Source organism: Podarcis bocagei (genome assembly GCF_964188305.1).
Source record: "Podarcis bocagei genome assembly, chromosome: 4".
Lineage (NCBI taxonomy): Eukaryota > Metazoa > Chordata > Lepidosauria > Squamata > Lacertidae > Podarcis > Podarcis bocagei.
The window spans coordinates 90236916-90262961 of NC_138128.1; the positions used below are offsets into that span (position 1 = coordinate 90236916).

At 48.8% G+C, this 26046-nt stretch overlaps 2 protein-coding genes across 6 annotated transcripts in view; one reads left to right on the forward strand and one right to left on the reverse strand.

The window, feature by feature from the left end:
* PSD (pleckstrin and Sec7 domain containing) overlaps nt 1-26046 on the reverse strand; it is a 121502-nt gene that overhangs the window by 48841 nt on the left and 46615 nt on the right. For 4 of the 5 annotated variants that reach the window (XM_081191540.1, XM_081191541.1, XM_081191538.1 and 1 more), the window contains 6 exons: nt 25317-25763; nt 12437-12637; nt 11796-11876; nt 11275-11387; nt 8193-8251; nt 5880-5969 (listed from right to left, as the gene is read on the reverse strand). In XM_081191540.1, the coding sequence (XP_081047666.1) occupies nt 5880-5969; nt 8193-8251; nt 11275-11387; nt 11796-11876; nt 12437-12637; nt 25317-25763 (991 nt within the window). The remainder of the gene's footprint in view (nt 1-5879; nt 5970-8192; nt 8252-11274; nt 11388-11795; nt 11877-12436; nt 12638-25316; nt 25764-26046) is intronic. The other variant, XM_081191539.1, reaches the window with a different exon arrangement.
* The window catches only part of FBXL15 (F-box and leucine rich repeat protein 15), a 57670-nt gene continuing 52705 nt past the window's right edge, over nt 21082-26046 (forward strand). Inside the window, exon 1 of the mRNA XM_081191842.1 lies at nt 21082-21233. The gene's annotated coding sequence lies outside the window, so the exon portion shown is untranslated. The remainder of the gene's footprint in view (nt 21234-26046) is intronic.

Genomic DNA, 26046 nt, shown 5'->3' on the forward strand with positions numbered 1-26046 from the left:
TGTTGTTGGCATCTGTCTCTCTCAAGAGACAATGGAATGTGACTCCAGGGATGAAGTCAAACCCCTGCGCTAGCAGCGCCAAAGTGTGTATGGAGGTGCTGGGCTGCTCGGATGACAAGACCCCTGCCCTCTCGGCTGCGCTGATGTGGTCCAAACGAAAGCAGAGTACAGTGGTGCCTCGCAAGACGAAAAGAATCCGTTCTGTGATTCTCTTCATCTAGCGGTTTTTTTTTTCGTCTTGCAAAGCAAGCCAATTGAAGGATTAGCGGATTAGCGCTATTAGAGGCTTTTAGAGGCTTATCTGTTGATCGGATCAGCTGATAAGCGGCTTAGCGCTATTAGCGCTATTAGCGGCTTATCTGCTGATTGGATCAGCTGATAAGCGGCTTAGCGCTATTAGCGGCTTTTAGCGGCTTATCTGCTGATCGGATCAGCTGATAAGTGGCGTAGAAAAAAGGGGGGGAGGAAAAAAACCAGCAGGAACTCGCAAGACATTGTCGTCTTGCGAAGCAAGCCCATAGGAGATTCGTTTTGCGAAGCACCTCCAAAACGGAAAACTCTTTCGTCTAGCGAGTTTTCCGTCTTGCGAGGCATTCGTCTTGCGGGGCACCACTGTAATACGTTTGCCACTACCTTGACGGCAGGAGCATACAAGGAGGCATACAAGGCGCCATCCAACCATCTTAGGGACTCCGCTCCTGATTTGTGCAAGGTTTACTCCTTAGCCTTTTCTTCTCTAGGAGATATCTCACAAGGCAGCAGAGGCTTAGGATCAGGAGTTTTCCTTCTCCTAGATGGGCTACCTTCCCAGGTGGACGAGCCCCATCTGCCCCTCATTTCCCTCTATGGCAAGTGCAGTAACTGCTGCCTTGGCCATTGGACCCACTATTGGTCTCGTCTGCTCAATCCGCCACAGCCTGTCTTCCCAAGTCCCTAACTCGCGGAAAGTTCGAAGCCTATCAGATACCCTCATCTGGTTTGTTGGCCAGTTGAAGCCACTTTCCAGGGCACAGGTCCAACGCCCTGGAGCCCTGGGTGCCCAAGCACCCACAAAATTTGCCATGAAGAGGCCGAGCACCCACAAATTTTGGTGCCAGGGCCACGCACGCTGCACAGCACTCATGGTCCCGGGCACCCACAGTTGTGAGGCCAAGTTGGCAGGGTGTGGCCGCTGTCGCCTACAGACAGCTTCTAGGAGCCACAGGTGAGAGATGATTACAGGAGGGGGACCAAAAGGGTGGGCAAACAACCCTAGAAGGAGCACAACATATCTCCCACCAGAGGTACTACCGCTCCCCTAACACCCCATACACCCCAGCATATGGGGCGAAGAAATATCCTGCCGGAAGGGACCGCTCTTAGGCAGAGGCTGTGACCAGCAGCTGAGATCCTACGTCCTTGAAGCACTATTGAACTATGAATCAGAAGCTATTCTAATTTACTTAGCCTCACTGTCTAAGAACACCATTTAGCTGATGCCGAGAAGGTCAGCGACCGTACCCACTGTCTTGGTACGTGTGGGAGAGCGGGGCGGGGGTCCTCTTCGCTGCTCTAATTGTGGAAAGAGTGATGATGGAAGAATTCCAGGCTTCTACTCAGACGCCTGGATCATGCCTGTGATGCTCTTATTCCTTGCTTGCCGAGGGCAGATGAAGCCCCTTGCTAACTGGCTGTTTGCACAAGTTGTGTCAGTGCATGCAGGAGTAGCAGGAGATCTGAGCAGGAAGCCATTGCAAGGCTGCATCGCTAAGCCAGCAAACCTTTAAGAGATGTCTAGCCTGTTCCAGGACCTCTGCCAGACAGAAGGAAGAGGTGCAAAGCTCACCCACCCACCCACCTCCTTGGCAGAAATGGCTGGTTGCTCAACACGCATTTCTTTTGCATATTTCTAACTCACCTTTCTTAGAAAAGTAAGCCAAGATAATTTTCTCAGGTTCCTGGGATCCAGTGCCAAGGGATACAGCACCACCCTTCTTTTCTTATGTAGAACAAGTGTGGTGTGTTCTACAACCAGGGACACCCTCCGTCTCCAGTCAGCCACTAACCTCACTGGGTGACCACAGGACAAATACCAAAACTCTCAGCCTAACCTGCTTCACAGGGCTGTTGTGTGGATAAAATGAGGAGGGGGAAGAGAACCATGCATACCAGCCCGAGCTCCAAACTGTGTGTGTTCAGGACATCCCTGACGGGAACGGGTCCTTGCAGAATTAAGTGGGGAAACTGAGGCATGGGTGCTGCAGAAAGCACATAGCAGCAGATCTGTATATGGAATACAAACTGCTTAACTGCTTCCTAGACCGATGTGCTACTGAGAAGATGAAACTGTTTCCTTCTGTGCGGCACCATGAGACTGGTGTCAACACAAAGATGAACAAGCAGAACAGAAGAGGTTGTCCTCTGACACTTGCACTGTGTGTACTGAGACACTGCTTCTTGCGAAGAGAAAAGAACAGAGAAAGCACACGGGTGCAAGGGAGAATAAAGGCCGTTGTCTGCGACATGCTTGTTTCGTTCAAGCCCTGGCTGCAAGATGGGATCCGTAGGCAATCACACCTTCCCGCCCCCAGTATACAACCACGCTGCAGCAAGAGCAGTGAGAATGGTTCCCGAATGCGTGCTTCCTTCTTCCCTCCTGAATAACTTTGATTTTTGCTTATTTTCTATTAGGCTGTGAGCCTATGCTCAGAACGGTCTTATTTTACGATGCTGTATAGCTCTTAGAAATGGGATGCGGGTGGCGCTGTGGGTTAAACCACAGAGCCTAGGGATTGCCGATCAGAAGGTCAGCGGTTCAAATCCCCGCGACGGGGTGAGCTCCCGTTGCTCGGTCCCTGCTCCTGCCAACCTAGCAGTTCGAAAGCACGTCAAAGTGCAAGTAGATAAATAGGTGCTGCTCCGGCGGGAAGGTAAACGCCGTTTCCATGTGCTGCTCTGGTTTGCCAGAAGCGGCTTAGTCATGCTGGCCACATGACTTGGAAGCTGCACGCCGGCTCCCTCGGCCAATAAAGCGAGATGAGCGCTGCAACCCCAGAGTCGGTCACGACTGGACCTAACGGTCAGGGGTCCCTTCACCTTTTTATAGCTCTTAGAAAATGTGTGTGTTTGGGGGGGGCAAGAGGTTTTCATAAGTGTTTATTAATAATAGCGATCTCATTTTGTTTCGGATGATGCATGAACATGTCACAATAAGTACTGCCTTACGAAAGCATTCCTTTCTGCGTGAGGTGGGAGGGATCATTTTGTTGGGATATGAGTACTACGCAGCTTCAAACAAGTAGCTCGATGTTTACATCACATGATGTGGCTAGTCCTGGGAAAGGAAATTCCAGGCAGTTCACAGGATTCACAGAGCTTTGTTCCTGTGTAATATGAGACCTTCCTGTTGCGTGTGCGAAGGAAGTCTGTGTCACTTGCTCGGAGAGAAGTCAGAGTGAACGGACATGTTTTTTGTACAGTTAAACAGTCAGAAATAAACAAGATGGAAATAGACTTTCTGACTATCTTCTTTCTCTTGCTGGTATGCAAGGAGGGAAGGGTGTGTGCATTTTCCACGCAGGGAAATGTCGCCTATCAAGGTCTTTCTGGACTGCCGGGATGTCGACAGCCAGAGTAGATCACCGGTAAACAAGCCCCGGGAGCCTGGGAGATGGGGCCAGCCTCTCCCGAGGGGGCTAGTTTTCCAACACATTTCCCCCCAGAAGTGAAACCAGGTACTATTTTAGCAAATAGGTGTATCCAGGAGGATGCCTAACTTCTTGTCACCAGTTGCCCTCTGTAAAAGCCTCCACAGGTTGTTTTCTTCCCCACGCACCTCCCCCTTCCACTTTAGGAGCCCAGCTACAGGGGGTGGTAGTTAGCATCCCTTCTGATTCTCCTCTTCAAATGCTTCCCTTCCTCAGATCTTAGATTAGTGATATGAAGGAAATGAGGTCGGAGGGGTTCCCCCCCATAAGGTCTAGTTCTGCCCTAAGATGGTACCCACCACCCATAGTTCCTGTACATTCTTGTACTGAAAATAATTAACAAATGCCCTTTGAAAGAGTCACCTTTTAATTGCTCCAAAGCAAGTTAATTGGATAAATGTTGTAGCCCTACTTATTACAGGTTTTGGCTTTTTATCAGGCTCAGCCACCGGAGGAGTCGGGAGAATTCCCGTTTCAGCAAAATAAAGACTTCTTGGCTATGTCTGACACCATATTTCCCCCTATTATATATTGAGTAAGTTGACAGGAAAGTGGCCAGGAAATCGCAGCAGCGGAGCAGCAGAAATGCATATTTGAAATGTGACATTTGAACCACGTCTTGCAAAGACCTCCCCTCACCCTCCAAGATCTTCTAAAAGGTGTTTGGGTGTAAATTTGTATGTTTTGGTGTAAATTTTCAGACACTGCAAACATGCATTTCTTCATCTGTTACCTAATTGCGTCACCCAATTTTAAGGGCAGCCCAACTTTGTGACAGCAGGGGGAGTCTTTGAACAGAGCTGCCCTTGGGCTTTAGGGTGGCTGAGTCAGGATCAGCAGAGCTCTCTGTACCTCTGCCTTACCCCTGTCCTTTATCTACCATATTTTTTTGCTCTATAAGACTCACTTTTTCCCTCCTAAAAAGTAAGGGGAAATGTGTGTGCGTCTTATGGAGCGAATGCAGGCTGCACAGCTATCCCAGAAGCCAGAACAGCAAGAGGGATTGCTGCTTTCACTGCACAGCGATCCTTCTTACTGTTCTGGCTTCTGAGATTCAGAATATTTTTTTTCTTGTTTTCCTCCTCCAAAAACTAGGTGTGTCATGGTCTGGTGCGTCTTATAGAGTGAAAAATACGGTATTTGCCACCCCTGGTTAGCTCAGTCCCCAAGCAGTCTGTTTATGAAGGGCTAAGCAACTTGAAAGAGCACCCCTCTTTCCAAACTTTGTGAGCTGGCGGCCCCTGTAACTTCTTCAAGCGCCACCAGCAGCACCCCCCCCGTGGGAAATTCAAAGAGAGCCACCAGGTATTTATCCTATGGGTAGGTTAGCCCTGCAGGACACAGAAACTCAGGTCATTGGGAAGTTTTGGCAGACACAGTATGTGCATTTTCAAAGGAGTCTTCCCCAATACAAGGCCTGCATTTTATTTAGAGGTGGGGAGCCCTGAAGAAGCCAGAGGTTTTTAGGGTTCTTAGCCACATACTAGATTCTATGAAGGCAGTGACATAGCATGGGTTGCTGGTGCCCGGAGTGGGGCAAGTGTTGCACCCCCTTGTGGACTGGGCAGCAGGGATGGAGGCATGCACCGGTGTGTGTGTGTGGGGGGGAGACTTCCCACCTCTGGTGCTTTCCTGCCTTCCTCTCAGCCAGGCCAGATGGCACGTAGGTGGCGGTGGCGAGGTGCGGGGCTGAGGGGCTGAGGGGCTGAGGGGCATGCTGGCAGGCATCTGAACCAGGAGAGCTCAGGGCTGGCTTCGCGTGTCCTCTGTTGCCTTCCAGCCATGGCTCCCCACTGCTGGCAAGCCCAGCACCAGAAGCACTGAGAAATTCTGGGCCCGGGGCCACCCTCCCCCATGCTATGCCACTGCATGCAGGATTCTGCTCACTTTGATAACTACCAGTGCGCATCTTCTGGGATTCAGTGTGGAGAGTAGAGATCCTCTTCTGTTTCCAAGCACAGCAATCTCATAGCCATATCACAGAATAAACGTCCTGGCTTCAGAAAGCCTCAGTTTGAAAACGTTGGTGGCCAGGACAACGGTGCCACTTTTTCCTATTCAAATGGCCTCTCTTGGATTGGGGAGTAGGGAAACCCCTATTGGCCTGGGCAATTGTCCCAGAAATAATGCCATGCAAACAGATGCCACAGCCTCTCCTTGCCCTGTGCAAGAAGAGCTCTTAACGGGATTTACCTTGAGCAGTTCCCGGGGGAAGTCACTGCCTTCGTTGAGTCCTTCCAGGTTCCCAATGAAATCTGAGCAGGACATCCGCTTCCCAATGTTCTGTTGAGGAGGGAAGGGGGAAGGAGTAAAGAGTGACAGAGTCATGAGAAACAGAAGCCATGAAGTCAGATTTATTAGGTTAAGATGTCAGAAGATATGGTGATAAGTGCCGGGTTGTATAGCATTATAAAATAAAAATGCTTAGGCAATGTAATGGAGGATAGGTGTCCAATGATGGCTTTTAGCCATGGTTGCTTAACACAATCTACATATCTAAGGTGGCAGCTGCTTGATGCAGTGTGGGGAGCTGAGGCACAGTGTTGGAAGACATTGCTGTATGGAATGACAGGAGTATTCTGTCCCATTGCCAGAGGTGATTCAACTGTCATTCTGTGGTCACCTTCTCTATGTGAAATTCGGCTTGGGTGTTTAGGGATCTTGTCCTTTATCCAGGGACAGAGCGTGGGAAGGGCCAGGGGGCCGTAGCCCCAGGCACACAATTTTGAGGGTGCGTAAACAAAGTGCCCCCATGCAGGCTCCCCGCCCCGCCCTGCTTGCTGTCAAGGGTCTCTAGGCGGACCTGAACCCTGGCCTGGCCGCCACATCCTTGACCCCCTTGCTGAATGGCCGCCTGGCCAGCATTGGGGGGATCCTCCTGGCAAGGGCCGCATCGGCTGGGTGCCCCCCTGTGTAGGTGGGTGGGTGGGCAGGCACAGGAGTGCGGCCCCGTGAACCCTCTGTGCAGGGCTGTCTTAAGCATATGCGGTGCAGGGATGCAAAGATCCACCCGGCGCCCCCCCCAGTTGCCCAGTTCCAGGCATGCAGGAGGGCAGAGCCGGATGGCTGCCTCAGCGTCTCGCTGGCTCAGTCGCCCCAAACTCACGCCGCAGAGCCACCTGCAGCAGAAGAGCCCGCTGCGGTGCTCCGACCGACAGGCGCGCTCTTCCCCGGACTCGGGCCCTGGACTCTTGGCCTGGCACCCCTTAGAGCCTGGCGCCCAGGTGCCCCACACCCCTAGTACCTATGGGTAAGATGGCCCTGCCTCTGTGCCCTGCACCCAGCTGGCAGCATCGGTGGCAAGGGCTGGGCTGATGTGGCGGGTTTTGTTCCCCCTCTGCGCCCCGCCCAGTGCACATGCCCCGGGCACTGGCAAACTACGCAACGCCACTGCTTTCACCTCTGGCTGTACTGAGCTGATTCTGGCTTGGAAGCATGCTGCAAGTATTTATGCATGTATATATACGGTGGTGCCTCGCAAGACGAAAAGAATCCGTTCTGCGAGTCTCTTCGTCTTGTGGTTTTTTCCATCTTGTGAAGCAAGCCCATTAGCGGCTTAGCAGATTAGCGCTATTAGCGGCTTAGCCGGCTTAGTGGATCAGCTGATAAGCAGATTAGCAGCTTAGCGGATCAGCTGATAAGCGGCTTAACGGCTCAGCTGTTAAGCGGCTTAGCGGATCAGCTGTTAAGCGGCTTAGCGGCTTAGCGGCTTAGGATCAGCTGATAAGCAGCTTAGCTGCTTGGGAAAATGGGGGGGGGGAAACCCCGCAGGAACTCGCAAGACATTTTCGTCTTGCAAAGCAAGCCCATAGGAAATTCGTTTTGCGAAGCACCTCCTTTCGTCTAGCGGGTTTTCCGTCTTGCGAGGCATTCGTCTTGCGGGGCACCACTGTACATACATACATCAGCCAATCATTTCCTCTTGCCTTCCTTTGTGTTGGTCATCTTTTGCCACCCATTCTTTTCAGTCTCTCACCTCTTTCTCCACCCCCCCACCATGCTTACTTAATTTTGTCCCCATCCCTGTTCACAACCCCCCATCTCTTAAATCACCCCTTCTATTTTGCCACAGGTACATGGAGCATCGTGCCATATTCTGGAAGGTGGCTCACTGCGAGCCAACCCTCCTCTGCACCCCCTTCCAGATTCAGAATCAGGGTGTATTTCAGCAAATGTCATTATTCTGCTTCTGAGCTAGGTCAGCTCCTGGCATTTTTAAAAATCCCCCATGTTCCTTTGATCTGCCATGGGGAAATTGCCACTGTGTTCTGGGCAGCAGGGAGTTCTAAAGGAAGGTTGTAGGAAGCAGAACAGGCATATTTGGCACACAGGGGAGCTTCCAGACAATTGTACAATCTGGCTGCGACAATACACCATAGCTCATTTAGCTTAGTAGAAAGCCTTCCCAGCTCAGCAAAGGAGATTTTCCTGCATAGCTGCCTTGACGTATGTCAGTAAAAGGCTTTCAGCATACCAGCTAGAGAGTGGGAGGATAGAAGCACTTACATGGCCGTGGAGGTCTGTGTTTAAGAGCATCAAGGCGCAGGTCAGAGTGTGGGCTCCATCTGTAGCACAAGCACCAGAGAGAGAGATCATCAGCCCCCCATCCAGCCACCCTTCAATTTAGCGACCCCTTTTGCAGCTCGGCAACTTTCTCTCTGCCATGTGTGTTTACATGCTACACGAACCATTCCAAAATTTACATGAAATAAAAGAGGCCTGAGAGACCAATACCTCAAGGACTGCTTCTCTCCATATGAACCTACCCAGACCTGAGATTGTCCCCGGTGGACCTTCTTCGTGTGCCTTCTCTACAAGAGGTCCGGAGGGCAGCAACATGGGAACGGGCCTTTTCTGCAGTGACTCCCTGTTTGTGGAATGCTCTCCCCAGAGAAGTTTGCCTGGCGCCTTCATTACACACTTTTAGGTGCCAGGCGAAGACGTTCCTCTTCAACCCGGTCTTTGGCTGATTGACACCCGATGCCCTTTTAGATGTGTTGTGGGCAGGGAATTATTGGTTTGTTTTTGTTCTTATCTCGATTACGCATTTTGTGTTTTTTATTTTGTAATTTTATGTTGCGAACCAGCCTGAGATCTAGGGGTAGAGGGTGGTATACAAATTTAACAAATAATAATAATTACAAAATGTAAGTTAAGAAAATAGAGCTTGATCCCAGTGTTACAGGATTTGGCCATTGGTTTGTGGCTTGATATAGGTAAAACAGCATTCTTTAATAGAAAAAAATGTCTGAAGTGGGCAAACCTGTTTCTTTGTTGGGTTATTCTTTGGGTGGGGGGTTGTTGCTTTTGCTGTTTGTTGCTGTGTTATGCATTTTTGTGTTTTTATAGTGTAAACTGTCCTGTGATCCTCAGATGAAGGGCAGTATAGAAATTTAATAAATCATCATCATCACTGGTCAAAAGCTTCCCCAATGTGGACCACACCGGAGCTAAAAAGACTCTTTTAACTAGCTCAAAGGGTTGGGATAGCCCAGTCGATAGAGCATAAGACTGTTAATCTCATGGCCCCCCCGTTGAGCAAAATATTCCTGCATTAGATTACCCATGTGGTTGCTTCCAGCTCTAAGATTCATGGCCACATGAGTGAACATTTGGAAGGAAAGCAAGACGAGGTTTTGGCACACCGCAAGTGACTGAAGCAGTTATCTCCTATATCTACACATTGCCCAAGGAGTTTAGAAGGGGGCATTTGATCTTAGAATTTTCATTTAAGATGAGAGAAGTTGCTTTCCTAAGCCCTTCCATAGGCACCTGAGCACCTGCTGTCACTTTCAGAAAGGGGCATGTTTTAAAATATTTATTATGCAATGTTCACCTTGGTTTTAAAATTCAAAAGAGTGTTGTCTTCTTCTCAAGCGCTTTCAGCTTCGTGCACAAGTCAAACACTCAATATTAGCTCTCGGGTGAATCATTGTGTTTTCTGTGTATTCCTGGTGACAATGTGAGCTTCCATAGCAGCAGCTCATTATGCTGTGATTCAGGCAACCATTCCTTTTGTTAGGCACGTTGCTTGATATTTCATCAATGGGAGCTAATGGATGGGAGGTTGCCCCTCCCCCCCTCCCCCCCTCCCCAGTTGATAACCTCTCTGTGTTTTTGAATGAGCTACCCAGACAGGCTGTAGGCAGCCTAAAAACTCAGTGCGGGGGAAGTTTTATCCCCAGTTACACAATATGCTTTACCTGTACTCATTAAGGCTGTATTAATTACAATAAAAATGATCATTATTACTGTTACCTGCACAGGCGCTGTAGGGACAGCAGGCCAGGTTGGAGTGGCCAGAGCATCCTTCAACTGCCTTTCCCTCTATTCTTCACCTCTTCCTTTTCATCCTTCTATCCAGCCCAACCTACTCCCTCCCTCCTTCTCACAACCCTTCTGATCTTTGGAAATTCAGCTTCTTGGCCTTCGCTTCCCTTTTGTGAAACAGCAAGTAGTGACTCAAACAACTCACTCCAACCCCATGAAGCAGAGGTTTTCAAACTTTTCAGGTCTACGGCTCCCTTGACCAACTACCGTATTTTTCGCTCTACAGGACGCACTTTTTTCCCTCCAAAAATTAAGGGGAAATGTGTGTGCATCCTATGGAGCGAATGCAGGCTCCTTGGCTTCAGCGATAGCAACACAAAGCCTCTGAAGCGCAGAGGGAGCGCTGCCTCCACGCTCCAGAGGCTTCGTGTTGCTTTCGCTGAAGCCTAGAGAGAGAGAGGGTTCGGTGCGCACCGACCCCTCTCGCTCTCCAGGCTTCAGGGATAGCCGCCTGAAGCCAGGAGAGCAAGACTCTCCTGGCTTCAGCAGAGAGGGAGAGCTGCGCAGCGCCCCTTCAGCCAAGTGGGAGGAGAAATGGAAGGGGCTCCGTTTCTCCTGCCGCTTCGCTGAAGGGGCGCTGAGCAGAGAGGGGGAGATTTTTTCCCCCCTTGTTCTCCCCCTCTAAAACAAGGTGCGTCCTATGGTCTGGGGCATCCTATAGAGCGAAAAATACAGTACATTCTTTCTGTGACATTCCTGTGGGGCTCAGGAGCCCAGTTAGGGCCCTTCCTTGCAGAGCTGGCAGCCCTTCACCCTTTTTCGAATGCCCTCCCTTGTAGAGTGTTCCCTCAGCCTCCTCTCTTCTTCCCTATCCTTGGGAGTCCTCTGGGCAGCTGCAGCTGCCACCCCTGGTCTCTGAGCCAGCCCCCCCTGCCCCAAAGAGAGGCGCCTCCTCACGCTGCCCCACAAGGGCCTAGGAAGCACTCCCTGGCTAGCCCCAGAGGCGCCATTCACCTGGGGAGCTTGTAGCTGGGGCTGCTGCAACAAACAGCTGTGCAAGCCTTTGGGAGGCAGAGACACATGGGGGCATCAGAGGAGGGAGGGAAGGAAAGAGGGATTGAGGGATTGTTGCCCGCGGCACCCCTGACCATCATTCAAGGCACCCCAGCGTGCCATGGCACGCTGGTTGAAAACTACTGCCATGAAGCATAGAGATGCCTGCTTGTGGCACTGCATGAGACGTCTCTGTGAACAGAACCAACTTTTTGGTCCAAGAACCTCAACCGCCCCTTTTCTCCTAGTTTCACAATTATCTCACCCTCAGAAGAGATGGCCTTGGGGTTGCACTCATAATAACGCTGCGAAAAATGAGCCAGGACTCTCTCCCGCTCCTGAGTCTCACCCATGAGGGCCAGCTCCTTTAGAAAAGATCTGGAAAGGAAACGAAGTGATGGTGACTCCTCAAAGCAATACCCATTGCCCTCTGACATCCTGATGTTTGAGCAGAGCACCGGAAACCTCTCTTGTTTTTGCAGTTCGAGGTAGGCTTTAAAAATGGGAGGCTTATCCAATGCTGGTGAGTTACCATGAACTTCTTTGAGGTTTCTACACAAACAAGAAGTATATGAATTTTATGAAACCAAGAAAGAAATGGCTGGCTGCATAAAAGGGCAGATGAAAGTACGTGAGTGCTGCCGCATTCTTTAAAATGCAGATAAAGGGTAATCCTGAAACCAGTCTCACTGCTGCTCCAGAAGGTTCCATTTCCCCTTGAAGTTCTACTAAACTCCCCGCAACACTCCTTACAGATTTCTGGAGATTTCACCCTTAAACACTTACCTAAGCGCTTGATCCAGACTCATTCCAGTGAATTCAAAGAACTTGAGGTATTCGCCTGCTACCATCTTACTAAAATCGTTACTGGAAAGGAGAAAGGTGGCGGGTGGGAGATATAGATAGATATATTTTAAAACCTGTATATATTAACACAAGAGAGGGACAAAAACGGAGGAGATGAGATCTCGGGGAACATCAGTGACACCGCAGCAAGGGAACAGGAAGGCAGAATTCTTGAGGCAGAATACACACCACTAGATCCGCAAGAAGCATGCACAGGACTTTGTCATGCGCCCCTTTATGTGCCTTAATCTCTCGGGAGAGCTTTTATTGTCCTGTGACCATCTGCGTTAGGAGCGGAGGCGCATGTGGCGAGTGCGAATGTTCCTGTCAGGCCTAGAGGAGACAGGCCATCCCTAGGGCATAACTATGTGGGCCACAGAGAAAACGCCGCCTTCCTAAGAGTGCCTGGTGATGAAGGCAAGCTAGCCAAAGCTTTGCTTGTCATTCTGGAGGGAAGGCTGCCTTCTGAGGGATGTCCTCCTCCACAAGACTTCCCTGTGCTTAGGGTGTTAGCAGGCTGCTGCATTCCCTCGGGGAATTAACAAAGCTCTGGGGGAAGAATCTTTTCTCCTAATACCCACACGTACTTCTTCCCCAGGTGGCGGGCCACGTCTGCCTTTTTGAAGCCATCCAAGTTGTAGAGCCTCTTTGCCAGGCGTTTAGCGGCCTCCAGATCAGCCTTGTGCCCATTGGAGAGGGTGTCTGTGCTGCCCAGGGCGAGTTGCTCTGTGCTGTCCATCTCGGAATCAGAGTCAGAGACCAGCTGGCTGAGAGGATGTTCACTAAAATGAAACAAACACAAACACACAGAGAGAGAAGCTGTCACAGAAGCCTTTGTGCTCTTGCCCTTCCCCGAAGGTGCTTCTGAATCAATCTGTGCCTTCCAGATGTCTTAGACCACAACATCTGTCATCCCCAGCTAGTAGAGTTTTGCACCTGCACCAGGTTGACAAAGGCTACATAGAGAGGAGTTGGGGCATGTGCAAACTGGTTCAAAGTCCATATCAGGATATTGGTTTTATAATTTTTGACCTGGCAATAGATCACGAATTGTGATGTGTGTGTGTGTGTGTGCTATGCAAAAATCACAATGTGGGGGAAACCGTGAAGCCAGCCGATGCTTCTCTCGATTCCTGAAGCCCCTGTTAACTCTGCCAGCTCATCTCTTCCCTGCCTCATGCAGGGAGCAGCGAATCAAAAGAGCAGGGGCTGGCAAAAATCACAATGCGGGAAAAACTGCGAAGCCAGCCAATGCCTCTATATAGCTCCATCCTTATTTCAGACATTGTGATATATCAGTATGTTGTGATGTTTAGCTGGTGATATATCGTGATGCTGAAGCCCAGATATAACCCAGTCTTAGGCGTGTATGTGTGTGACGTATGCCGATTGGGACTGTGGAAAATTGTTATGTACTGAGTTGAATAGGATCCAAACTGCAGCAGTCTGATTGGTCCTAGAACAATGCAGCAGTATGATTGGTCGGCAGGAGCCACCCAATCCAGCTCCAGATAGAAGTGAATCCACAACCTGATTGGCCTACAGGAGAAGTCCGGAATTAGCCAACCACGTGCAGCCCATTGTGTAAATAATGTATATAAAGCAGATACTTTAGGGGGACATTCATTCCTCCTCACCACTATGAGCTGAATAAAGAGCATGAAATCACTTTGCGACTCTGAGTATATTTCAAAAATACTGTTCTGGTTACTATTATTCCAAATAGTAAACCAGAGGCTAGAAGGAGCAGCGTGGGTGACAAAAGTATTTGGTATCCTGAAGGATCTTTCCCCTGCCACTCCCAGTTTTGTGTTCCAGGGCTAAAGACATCACCAAAATGATATCCGGAAGCCAGAAATCAGCAGGCAGCAATTTTGGAGGCCCCCCCACCATTTAAACATGAAAAGAAGTGGTTCCAATTGGAAATGTTCCACCTGTTTGTATGAATGAACTGGTTCAAGGAGACAGGAAATGGAAAATCTCCACTGCGTCTGTGGAAGGTGTTGTCATTTTTTCTTTACAACAATCCTGCGAGATAGATCTGGCGGCAAAGTTGCAATTGGCTCAAGGTGAACGATGTCAATGTGAATATGACGCCTATGTGTGTGGCGAGATCAAATGCGAGAGAACTTCTTGACGTAGAAGAGGATGTTCCTATCTTCATTGAAGAAATGTTGGGAGGGGATGGAATTAATTGGCTCCGCTTGGGTCTGGGTCTGGCTTCCAGCTACAGTTTGGGCTCCTTTCCTTCTGCCTTACCTGTCACAATGGTCACCAGCTCGCCCCCTCCATTCCCACCTGGCTCCACTATCTCTGGCAGTTCTTTCGTAGGCAGGAAGATGAAGAGAACTATGTAGCCTTTATGGATGTCAAGGCGGCATTTGATAAACTAAATGGAAAACTTGTTGTGGGAAAAGTTATCCAGAACCAATCTGACTACTCTTACCCTAGTTTTAAAACGTATATTCTGCCACTACTCTAGTTGTGTTCAAGAGCAACATTCCCCCTATAGAACAATGTGAACCAAGGATACACAATAGCTCCTTTTCAGATTACCTTCTTTATCAATTGCATGATTTATGATTGTCAATCCTGAAGACGCTAATCTAATTCTAATCTAAACTCCATCCAAAGCTCATTTTTGGAACTGCGGTTTTGTGGATGTAATGTTCTTTCTGTGCCAATAAAAAGAGTATTAAATGCTATCTTAAGCACCTGTGGGTGTTTAATTATTGGAATAAAATTACAAAGATGACAACTGAGAGCCTCCCTAAAGTGTGTGTGTGTGGGGGGGGGGAAGCGCCTCATTCTGGTCCACCCACATGAACCCAGAAATTCATTCAGATGAGCCCGTGGCATGAACTCCCTGTATGATCCACAGAGCCTGGACTTTAACTTGTTTATGTAGCAGGATGTCTGTCTGTTAGGAGCAGAAGAAATAGCACTGTGGTACAGAAGCAGTTTTAAGTTTTAACACAAACTGGAGAACTGCTTGGTAGATCTTTTACACTTCTTTATATTTTCAGCTAGGCATAGATATACAGTGGTGCCCCGCAAGACGAATGCCTCGCAAGATGGAAAACTCGCTAGACGAGTTTTCCGTTTTGGAGGTGCTTCGCAAAACGAATCTCCTATGGGCTTGCTTCGCAAGACGACAATGTATTGCGAGTTCCTGCTGAGTTTTTCCCCTCCCCCCCTTTCTAAGCCGCTAAGCCGCTTATCAGCTGATCCGATCAGCAGATAAGCCGCTAAAAGCCGCTAATCCGCTAATCCTTCAATGGGCTTGCTTCGCAAGAAGAAAAAACCGCTAGACGAAGAGAATCACAGAACGGATTCTTTTCGTCTTGTGAGGCACCAATGTAGATATAGCTATAGCTATAGCTATAGCTATAGCTATATAGATGTAGATGTAGATGTAGATGTAGATATAGATATAGATATACCCCCCCAGATTTCGAAAGAATATGCAAACTGGCCAAGCCAGTAGAAATCAGAATGGCTTTTGACAAATGATAGTAAAGACACCTCTTGCTGATTATGGGCTGGCAAAACCCATTAATGAAAATGTGTTGATTGCAAGATCAACGCTTCTACGCTAATTCATTCTGTTTCAACCAGTATGATGTTCAGCTGACTCTTCTTCTTATGCTGGTTTAGCCGTTCCATCTTAATTTGCAGTTTGTTTCTATATAGTCTATGGTGAATACAGCATTTTCATTCTAAATGTTGTAAGAGAAATTGCACAGCATCTCCCTAAGCTTCCTTTCTCTGCAGCTCTGCAGCTTGCTCTGACTGGTAGCGCTGAGTTTATTATAGATCCTGAAGCGGTTGGCTCTGTGTGTCAAAATATTTCCTCCCAGCCCTCAGGCCATCGTCCCTGGTTTCGACAAAAGCCAGCCGCAGACACTGCTTCTAAATCATAGGACAGGAAAGCACTGGCTATGCCTCTTGTTGTGGAGGAAAGTAATTATTGGTAGCTTGCTTAGCACAAGGAGAATTACCACTTTATTAGATTTCAAGCATGAGATTCGTGGGACGGGAAGGGGCCTCTGCACATGCGCAGGCTGCAGTAAACGTCGCTCTGATCACTGGCAGAGATTGTGACTTGAGGGCAGGAGACAAGTGAGGCTGTGGAGGGTCCTCAGAACCTCTGGAACCAACAAGACCACTCTCCTAGGCAGTATCAACCCAGATAGAATCACAGAATTGTAGCTGGGAGGGACCACGAGCTCATCTAGTCCAGCCCCCTGCAGTGCAGGAATCCTTCACCCAACATGGGGCTTGAACCCACAACCCTGAGATCTCATGCTGTACCGACTGAGCTAGGATATCAGAAGTGTGTGTAATGGGGTGTTAGGGGAAGGGTTGTGGGGGACACTTTCTGGGGTAGTTTGTCCACCTTTGGTCCCCACCCTGCACTCCGCTCTCACCTGTGGCTCCTAGAAGCTGTCAACATGCAACAGCAGCCACACCCTGGGAAATGCCTTTGACTGGCTGGTTAAATCAGGTGAGGGTCTCAGACCCTTGGTGAGTTATGGACTTCCCCTGCATGTGAAGATAGACTCTGGTGGATTGAGTGGATGAGACAAAGAGCAGGTCAAGGAGGTGGTTTCTGCATGTGCTAGAGAGGGAAATGAGGGGGCAGATGGGGCTCGTCCACATGGGAAATTAGCCCATCGTGGAGAAGGAAAACTCTGATCCTAAACCTCTGCTGCCTTGTGGGATATCTTTGGGAGAAGAAAAGGCTACACAAATCTGGAGTGGAGTCCCTAAGGTGATTGGATGGTGCCTTGGGAAGGAGGCACAAAGCTCTGGCAGAGTTCCAACTCTTTCCCATAGTTGGGAAAGCTTTAACTAAGCTTTGGGAAGGAGGTGGGAGAACTCAAGGACCACGCCAGACCCTGTGTGTTGGACCATTGTGATCAGTACCCTCCCCCTTCCCTTATTGGACTTGCCAACAGGAATATTGGTGTGGAGAGATGCAAGTTTCGGGAGGAGCAAAGGGAAAGGCTGCTTCTGCTACTTCCATCTTGCACAGCCCTCCAGGATCCCCCTCTCCGCCTCCATCCCCTCCATATCTTTCTCCCACTCCTCTTCCAGTTGCTCTCATTCCGCTGCCATCTCCCAACGGTCCTGCTTAGGATTCTGCTGCCAGACCCTCCTTGTTGCTAGGCACCCCCTCCATCCTTCTCCTCGTTGCCATGGCACCCACTGTTAAGGTAGGCAACAAGCAGGAGAGAGCAGTGAGCAGCAGCAGAGAGCCAGTTCTGGTAACTAACCCATCTTTATTAATTAACTGGCGCTGTGCCTGCCAATAGGACGGATTGTGATTACTCTCTCCCGCAGATGTCCACGGGAGCCACTGAGGGGAGTCACAAGAAAAAGCACAGGGGCTGAATGAGAGACAAAGTTGCGGCAGGAGCCAAAAGTTCCCCTGGCCCCACATCTTGGCTCATCCAGAGAAGGGGCAGGACTTGCTTCCCCACTGAGAACCTTCCCCGACACAGCTAAATTTCTTTCCCCCTCATAAGTCATGAGGGAACCACTGGGGGTGGGTGGGTGGGGGAACAGAACGGGTTGTCTCAGGGTCACAGCGGAGGCGAAGGCAAAACCTGCCTCCCACCTCAGCAGCGATTTACTTCCTGTTGCTGACGGCTGCTGTTCACTTCTGCGGCAGAAAATAAAGCAAGTTGCGGGCAGAACTTCAGGGAAGCGGTGCTGTGCGGGGAACCATAAATGAAAAGGCTAGCCACAGGGCAGATAGGGCTTCATCTGCACTATGCATTTCATAGAGTCATAGAATTATAGAGTTGAAAGGAAGGACAAGAGTCATCAACCTTTTTCAGCCGTGGGCCGGTCCACCGTCCCTCAGACCATGTGGTGGGCCAGACTATATTTTGGAAAAACATATGAACAAATTCCTATGCCCCACAAATAACCCAGAGATGCATTTTAAATAAAAGGACACACGCTGATTCCTGGACCGTCTGCGGGCCGGGCTGAGAAGGCAATTGGGCTGCATCCAGCCCACGGGCCTTAGGTTGCCTACCCCTGATCTAGTCCAACCAAACACTGGACTTGAACCCACAACCTTGTGATTAAGAGTCTTATGCTCTACTAACTGAGGTATCACTATACAAAAAATGCTCTTGAGGTTTTTTTCTACAGTCAACCAGTATACAGTGATACCTTGGTACTCAAATGGCTTGGCCCGAACAAATCGGCTCCCGAACGGCACAAACCCAGAAGTAAGTGATCCGGTTTGCAAACGTTTTTCGGAAGCTGAATGTCCAACACAGCTTCCGCTTGAGTGCAGGAAGCTCCTGCAGCCAATTGGAAGCTGCGCCTTGATTTTCAAACGGTTTCAGGAGTCGAATGGACTCCCAGAACAGATTAAGTTCGAGAACCAAGGTACCACTGTATCAATTATTTTGGGGGCGAGGGGGAGAAGCAGTATGATAGCACTTTGAACAGGATTCCTCCAAAGAATCCTGGGATTCTTTGTTTTTTAACGGTGCTGAGGTTTTTTTTAGGAGGCCCCTATTCCCCTCAAAAGGGACATGGGTGGTGCTGTGGGTTAAGCCACAGAGCCTAGGGCTTGCTGATCAGAAGGTCGGCGGTTCGAATCCCCATGACGGGGTGAGCTCCCTTTGCTCAGACCCTACTCCTGCCAACCTAACAGTTCGAAAGCACCTCAAAGTGTAAGTAGATAAATAGGTACCACTCTGGTGGGAAGGTAAACGGTGTTTCCGTGTGCTGCTCTGGTTTGCCAGAAGCGGCTTAGTCATGCTGGCCACATGACCCGGAAGCTGTACGCTGGCTCCCTCGGCCAATAAAGCGAGATGAGTGCCGCAACCCCAGAATCGGTCACGACTGGACCTAATGGTCAGGGGTCCCTTTACCTATTCTCCTCAATGAGGTACAAGTCCCAGAGTGGTTTAATGATCAACCCTTTTTCGCAGGGAACTCTGGGAACTGTAGCTGTATGAGGCAAATAGCGGGTCTCCAAACAACTCTCAGTCAACACCCTTAACAAATTATAGTTCCCAGGATTCTTGCAGAGGGAGGAGCCAGGACTGTTGAAAGTGGTATGATACTGCTTTAAATGAACAGGTAGATCTCATCTTATGTGGAGGTTACATGATATCCTCCAACATTTTCCCAATGAAAATGTCCTAAGGAAAAGCGGGACATTCAGAAACCGGGATGGCTTCTGTAAAGCTGTAACTGTCCCTGGCTATCTCAGGTACAGCAAAATCGCATAAGCCCACAAAAAACATTTTTAAAAGCCCAGCAAATCCCTCCAACATCCTCTGCAACTCTCTCTGGCCTCCTCTGATCTTTCTCCGGTCGCTTCCAAAACTCTCTGCAACCTCCTCTGCTCTCTCCCCACACTCCACCAACTCCCCAACCACACCCAAACACTTTCCTAATGGTACCCCGCTGCCTGCCAGGGAAGACGGGTGAGTGAAGGATCTGCTGGTCCTAAGGATCCTGCCGCCTGAGGTGGTTGCCTCACCATGCCTCATGGGTGGGCCGGGCTGGAACACCCATCAGTTTTAAGTTATGCTGCCTGCCGTATCAGAGGCCAGAAAGTGTAGGTTCTCTGAGTACAGATCAAGCCAGGTATGTAAATACACACTGGAAAGAACACAGTCAATACATCCATGAGATGGGCTTAAGCATGATCACTATACATCTCCAGCAATACACAGTCCATTTGAAAACTAGAAACCCCACACCCATAGATGTGAATGGGTGTTTCCATGCCTTGTGTCCTTTTGAACACTTTTGCTTTCAAAACTTATATCAAACCTGCAACCTTGGCGTTATCAGCGTCAAGTTCTAGCCAACCGAGCTATGAAGTAGAACCATGAAGCACCCACACTTTACTGGCTCTAGAGACATTGTGCTCGACACAACAGAGGATAACAGACTTGGAAGGGAGTCCTAAGTCGGTCAGTTAAGCCTTCTTCTTAAAAGCAGGATTATCATTCCACCAGCAACACCTTGCCTTTCTAACCATCCAGCGTCTGCAGAGCAAATACCCCAAGGAAGGAATAGCTCCAAGCAGGTGGCTGATTATAATTTTTGTGGGCACAAACCAGCTACGGATTAATCTGTACTCTTAAAAAAAGAGAGTACATTTGAGCACCTATAGAGATTATTTCCCTTACCACAGAATAATCACAACCATCCAAACAGGAATAAAAGGGAGGGCCCTGGATCTCAGCTTCCAGAGAAACTTGACTCTTGCAACTTTTCATTATGATCTATAAATACCAAATCCAACATAGCACCATGAAAAAGCAATTTTGCACGTAGGAGGGCAGATATATGGGGTGGGGGAGAAAAGAGAGAGAAGCTGGGAAAAGAGGGTTGGAAAATGTACATTTCTCGTTGAGTCAGTAAACCTGTTTTTAGGCTGAACGGCTCACATGACTTAATGCCCTTACATACAATAAAATATTCCACGCACTGCAACAAAATGTCGAAGTATCTCTCTGCGCTTAAGAGGAGTGCTCCTCTCCAGGGTTCCAGCCATCCTGGGATAAAAGCCTTTAGCTCCTCTTCAGGCTTCTTAGAGAAGAGTGAGCTTGTGGAAGGCAGAAAGGGAAAGGGATCCTTTCCCCCTTTTCTCTTTTGGGGTCCCAGGCTGGTGGACACAATCCCATTCTGCCCACTCCATGCATTCAATGAAAGTGCTTCTTCTCAGGTGAGAACTGGGCATCTGAGTACCGTATTTTTCGCTCTATAAGACGCACCAGACCACAAGACGCACCTAGTCTTTGGAGGAGGAAAACAAGAAAAAAAAAAATTCTGAATCTCAGAAGCCAGAACAGCAAGAGGGATGGCTACGCAGTGAAAGCGGCAATCCCTCTTGCTGTTCTGGCTTCTGGGATAGCTGCCCAGCCTGCATTCGCTTCATAAGACGCACACACATTTCCCCTTACTTTTTAGGAGGGAAAAAGTAAGTCTTATAGAGCAAAAAACACAGTACTTTCACATGCCCACATAACATCCAAACTTTATTTCAAGCCCGATTGTTTTAAAGGGACATTTAGTCTGACTGATTTCTAAATAACATTTTAAATAGAAAAAAAATAAATGGGGGAAAATATGACTCTTCAGTTTTAAAAGAACTATTGTGGGTTTTTTATCTGTGCAGACATCTGCCGCTCTTTGAAAAAGCACGGCTGAATAAATCTCCCTTTGCGGAGACTGTGCAACCACAGGGAAGCAGGCTACCTCCAAAGGAATTCCCTGCTTGCTTCCTCACACCTTGGAAAAGGGAGAAGCACGTCTGCATGTTAGAAAACAGACTAGAATCCATAAATGCAGGGAAGAGGACGCTGTAAGATCTCTTGGCCAGCAGAGGTAAGATTCCCATAACACTGTGAGCATGATCAATGCGCTGCTTGAACAAGTGATACATCACCCTCAGGAGAGAACAGCAGGCTGAAGAAACGAGATCCAGTGCCAAGCTGCTAGCCTGCAAATGTTCTGGGCAATGGCTTGAGCTCCCTCCAGCTCCAGTCAGCATGATCATAGAATTGCAGAATCAGAAGGGACCTATAAGGTCATCGAGTCCAACCCCTGCAATGCAGGGATCTCAGCTAAAGCATCCATGACAGATGGCCATCCAATCTTTGCTTTAAAACCGCCAAGGAAGGAGAGCTCACAACCTCCCGAGGGACCGTTCACTGTCAAACAGCTCTTACTGTCAGAAAGTTCTTCCTGATGTTTATTTGGACTCTCCTTTCTTGTATCTTGAAGCCACTGGTTCGAGTCCTGCCCTCCAGAGCAGGAGAAAACAAGCTTGTTTCCCCTTCCATGTGGCAGCCTTGAGGTATTTGAAGAGGGCTCTTATCTTTCCTCTCAGTCTTGTCCCTTCCAGCTGAAACATCTGGCAGGCTGGCCTCTGTTCCGGGTTGACACCTTCCTTTCACAAAAATTCTGGCATTTAGAGCTAAGGGTCTCTGAACATGTACAGAGGCCTTTTCCTTTGTGAAGAGAATGTCGCTCCACATGTCCTGAAAGAGCAAATGCTCAGGCTCTGCTCAGGCACACAGTCACACAAAACGTACCTGAAAGAGGTTCTAGCCCAGTGTTTCCCGAACCTGGGTCTCTAGCTGTTTTTGGACTACAATTCCCATCATCCCTGACCACTAGTCCTGCTAGCTAGGGATGATGGGAAATTAAGAGACGCCTGCTTCTTGGGAGAAAAGCAATGACAAACCTAGACAGCATCTTAAAAAGCAGAGACATCACCTTGCCAACAAAGGTCCATATGGTTAAAGTTATGGTTTTCCTAGTAGTGATGTATGGAGGTGAGAGCTGGACCATAAAGAAGGCTGATCACCGAAGAATTGATGCTTTTGAATTCTGGTGCTGGAGGAGACTCTTGAGAGTCCCATGGACTGCAAGAAGATCAAACCTATCCATTCTGAAGGAAATCAGCCCTGAGTGCTCACTGGAAGGACAGATCCTGAAGCTGAGGCTCCAATACTTTGGCCACCTCAAGAGAAGAGAAGACTCCCTGGAAAAGACCCTGATGTTGGGAAAGATGGAAGGCACAAGGAGAAGGGGACGACAGAGGACGAGATGGTTGGATAGTGTTCTCAAAGCTACCAGCATGAGTTTGACTAAACTGCAGGAGGCAGTAGAAGACAGAAGTGCCTGGCGTGCTCTGGTCCAGGGGGTCACAAAGAGTCGGACACGACTAAACGACTAAACAACAAAGTCCAAAAACAGCTGGAGACCCAAGTTTGGGAAACACTGCTCTAGCCACATCTATGATCTTGTTATTATGGGATGGAGCACTATGTGGTAGCTGTGAATATCGCCGGCATTCATATTCTATTGCTTGGAAATATGTATATCCATGGCTCAGAATGCTCACCTCAAATAAAAGGTAAGCACTGCAGCCCCTAAAGTTCTTCTCTGGCTCAGATTTAAATTTAAGCCAGAGAAAGAAAACGTTCTCCCTTTGGTCCATTTGGTTCCTTGCTGCTTTTGGGCAATTCAGTTCTTTTCTCCAAACTGCACAGACATCTCCCTTGAACAATATTCTGCAGTCTGCATGAGAGAAGGAACTCATCCTAAAGCTGCAGCTGCAGTCAGCTAAACCCTGATCCTCATCTCTCTCTCTCTTTGCCCCAAAGCAAGGAAATTCAGTACAGTAAGTGGCAGATGCCACCTACTGGGAAAAATAAATAACTGCATGGGAAATGGGGGAAATGGATGGAGGACCGGCAAACAACTTCTTGGCTGGCATCTCGAAGACAGTTGCAATTTATAGATTTTCACATTCCCAAGATGATACACCTCGCTCCTCATCTGAACATCAGACCAATCTTGCCCTGAATGTTCACACGCACAAACTATGCGAGATCACAATTCTTTGCACAAGGAAATTCGAATCCGCATTATATTCCAATGTGGACAAGTACTGCTGAAAAAGAAATTTTTTTGCAACAGGAAACCAACTCAATTTGTTAGCACCTAAGAGCGTCTCTGAACAAAAGATTTATATTCAAATCATACTGCTGTGCCAGTGTGGTGTAGTGGTTAAGAGCGGTAGTCTCGTAATCTGGGGAACTGAACTGGGTTCGCGTCTCCGCTCCTCCACATGCAGCTGCTGGGTGACCTTGGGCCAGTCACACTTCTTTGAAGTCTCTCAGCCCCACTCACCTCACAGAGTGTTTGTTGTGGGGGAGGAAGGGAAAGGAGAATGTTAGCCGCTTTGAGACTCCTTAAAAGGAGTGAAAGGCGGGATATCAAATCCAAACTCCTCCTCCTCTTCTTCTTCTTCTTCATTAGGGGGCACAGAAAACTGTCACATTCATGAGTCTTGCAAACCATATGTCTTGTGAGAGCAGTATGCTCTGATAGGAGAGCATTGGCACTAAATCACAGAGAGGCAGAAGCTCTGAGCCTTTTCAATGAACATTGCTGGGAAAGCCTGGCAGTGCCCGCCAGCCTTAGTCTAGGCTGAATTGACAGAAGTATAGTGTCCCGATCCTGTAAACGTCCCGCTCTATTCTGCCTTGGTCAGACCGCACCTGGAGTCCTGTGTCCAGTTCTGGGCACCACAATTTAATTAGGATATTGACAAGCTGGAACATGTGCAGAGGAGACAACCAAGATGGCAAAGGGTCTAGAAAACAAGCCTTATGAGGAACGGCTGAGGGAGGTGGGTATGTTTATCCTGGAAAAGAGGAGACTAAGATCTAAAGGGCTGCCACATGGAAGAGAGAGCAAGCTTGTTTTCTCCTGCTCTGGAGGGTAGCATCCGAACCAATGGCTTCAACTTACAAGAAAGGAGATTCCAACTAAACATCAGGGAAATCTTTCTGACAGTAAGAGCTGTTTGACGGTGGAATGATCTCCCTCGGAAGGTGGTGGACCCTCCTTCCTTGGAGGTTTTTAAGCAGATGTTGGATGGCCATCTGTCATGGATGCTTTAGTTGAGATTCCTGCGTTCCAGGGGGGTGGACTAGATGATCCTAGGGGTCCCTTCAAATTCTACAATTCTATGATTCTAGAATTAGTTGGATCTGCCTGTGATTGCCTCTGGCTCTGCCTATCATTGCCTGCAGCTCTAACTACTGTTTGTTTCCCTCTCTTGCCCTACCAAGTCCCAATGGGCATCAGCCATCACTGCCTGCTGCCACCACTGGCTTTGCAATTCTGCATAAGCCACACACCTTAGGACAGGCAAACGCAGCCCTCCAGATGTTTTGAGACTACAATTCCCATCATCCCTGACCACTGGTCCTGTTAGCTAGGGATGGTGGGAGTTGTAGCCCAAAACATCTGGAGGGCCAAGTTTGCCTATACCTGCCTTAGGATCATTGCGGAACTGAGGCCCTTCTCACCTGTCCGCAGAGCAAGAATTTATAATCATCAATCATTGTGAAACTGTCTCAGGGAATTTATAATCATCACCCTTATCGTCATCATCATCTAGGCACACGGTAAGAGATTTCAAAAAGTAAAACGCATAGCAATAACTTGGCAGGTGGACAGTGCGGACAGGATCCTTTCAAAAGCATATGATAAATAGCATCAAGGAAACATCAGCTCAGGTGAACAATTGAGCCAAGCTTGCATGGGGGGAAAACCCCACTGTGAAACAGCAGAAGACCGTGTTTTTCACAGAGCTTTAAAAACCCGTCAAAACAGCCGCTTTCACAAGGCTATGAAAATGCACCACAGAACTCTGGCAAAGAGCGATACACCCCATTGTAAGACAACATCTGTCAGGTGCCTAAAGATCATTTTCTAAAGGTCTTAGAGGAAGGGTCATGGATGATCCCTTCATCATCCTTGCCAGTTTGTGAGATGGCAGAGTTGTTGCAGAGTCCACAGCTAAAATAAAAGGTCAGCTGGGATCCTGAACCACCCAACCATGTTATCTCATATACCCCCTGGATAGAATTAGCTTCATTCACTCACCTTATGATGGAGGCCAAGGGAATTCCTAGGCTGTCGTCGGAGTGACAGGGACTCTGTAGGCTGCCTTCCCCACCTTGTCTCGGCTCCTCCTCTCGCTCGGTCCAGGGGGCATCCGTGGCGGAGCTTGTCCCGGAGTCTGGCTCCAGGTGGGCCAGGGGGGCAAAGTTCTGCTCAATAAGCTTGGCACTGTCTCGAATTTGCTCTTGTACTTCCGGGGTGAGAGTTGGGAGGTCGAAGGTGAAGTACGTTCCGCTGTGCGTTTGGGCCGGGGAGGACAGGATGTCAATGGAGTCGAGGCTGGTGTAAGAGGTCCCTTTGGCTCGGTGAGACTCCATGATGCTCTCAAAATGCCTGCTGAACGAATCCATGCCGTCCCTGGAGAGGCTGTGTCCGAGGAGAAAGGGCACTGGGGACTTGAGCAGCCCTTGGGCGTCTCTGTTGATGATCCTGGAGATTGGGGATGAGGTGGTGAGAAAGAGGGAGGCACAAGTTGCAGAGAAACAGACACAGCAGTCCTCAACTCAGGGAAATGTCTTCTACCCCACTGATCAGAACGAGAGTCTTTCCAAAGGGGTAGACAGCTCTCCCTGTGATAATTCAGGATATGGTTCCTCAGCCAGCAGCATGGGCACAGCGGGGGGTGGGGGGGTGGGCAGGAGGGAATCTGCCCCTCCTGAATCAAGTAAATAAATAAAAAAACTTAACTAAAAGTAGAAATAATCAGAATATT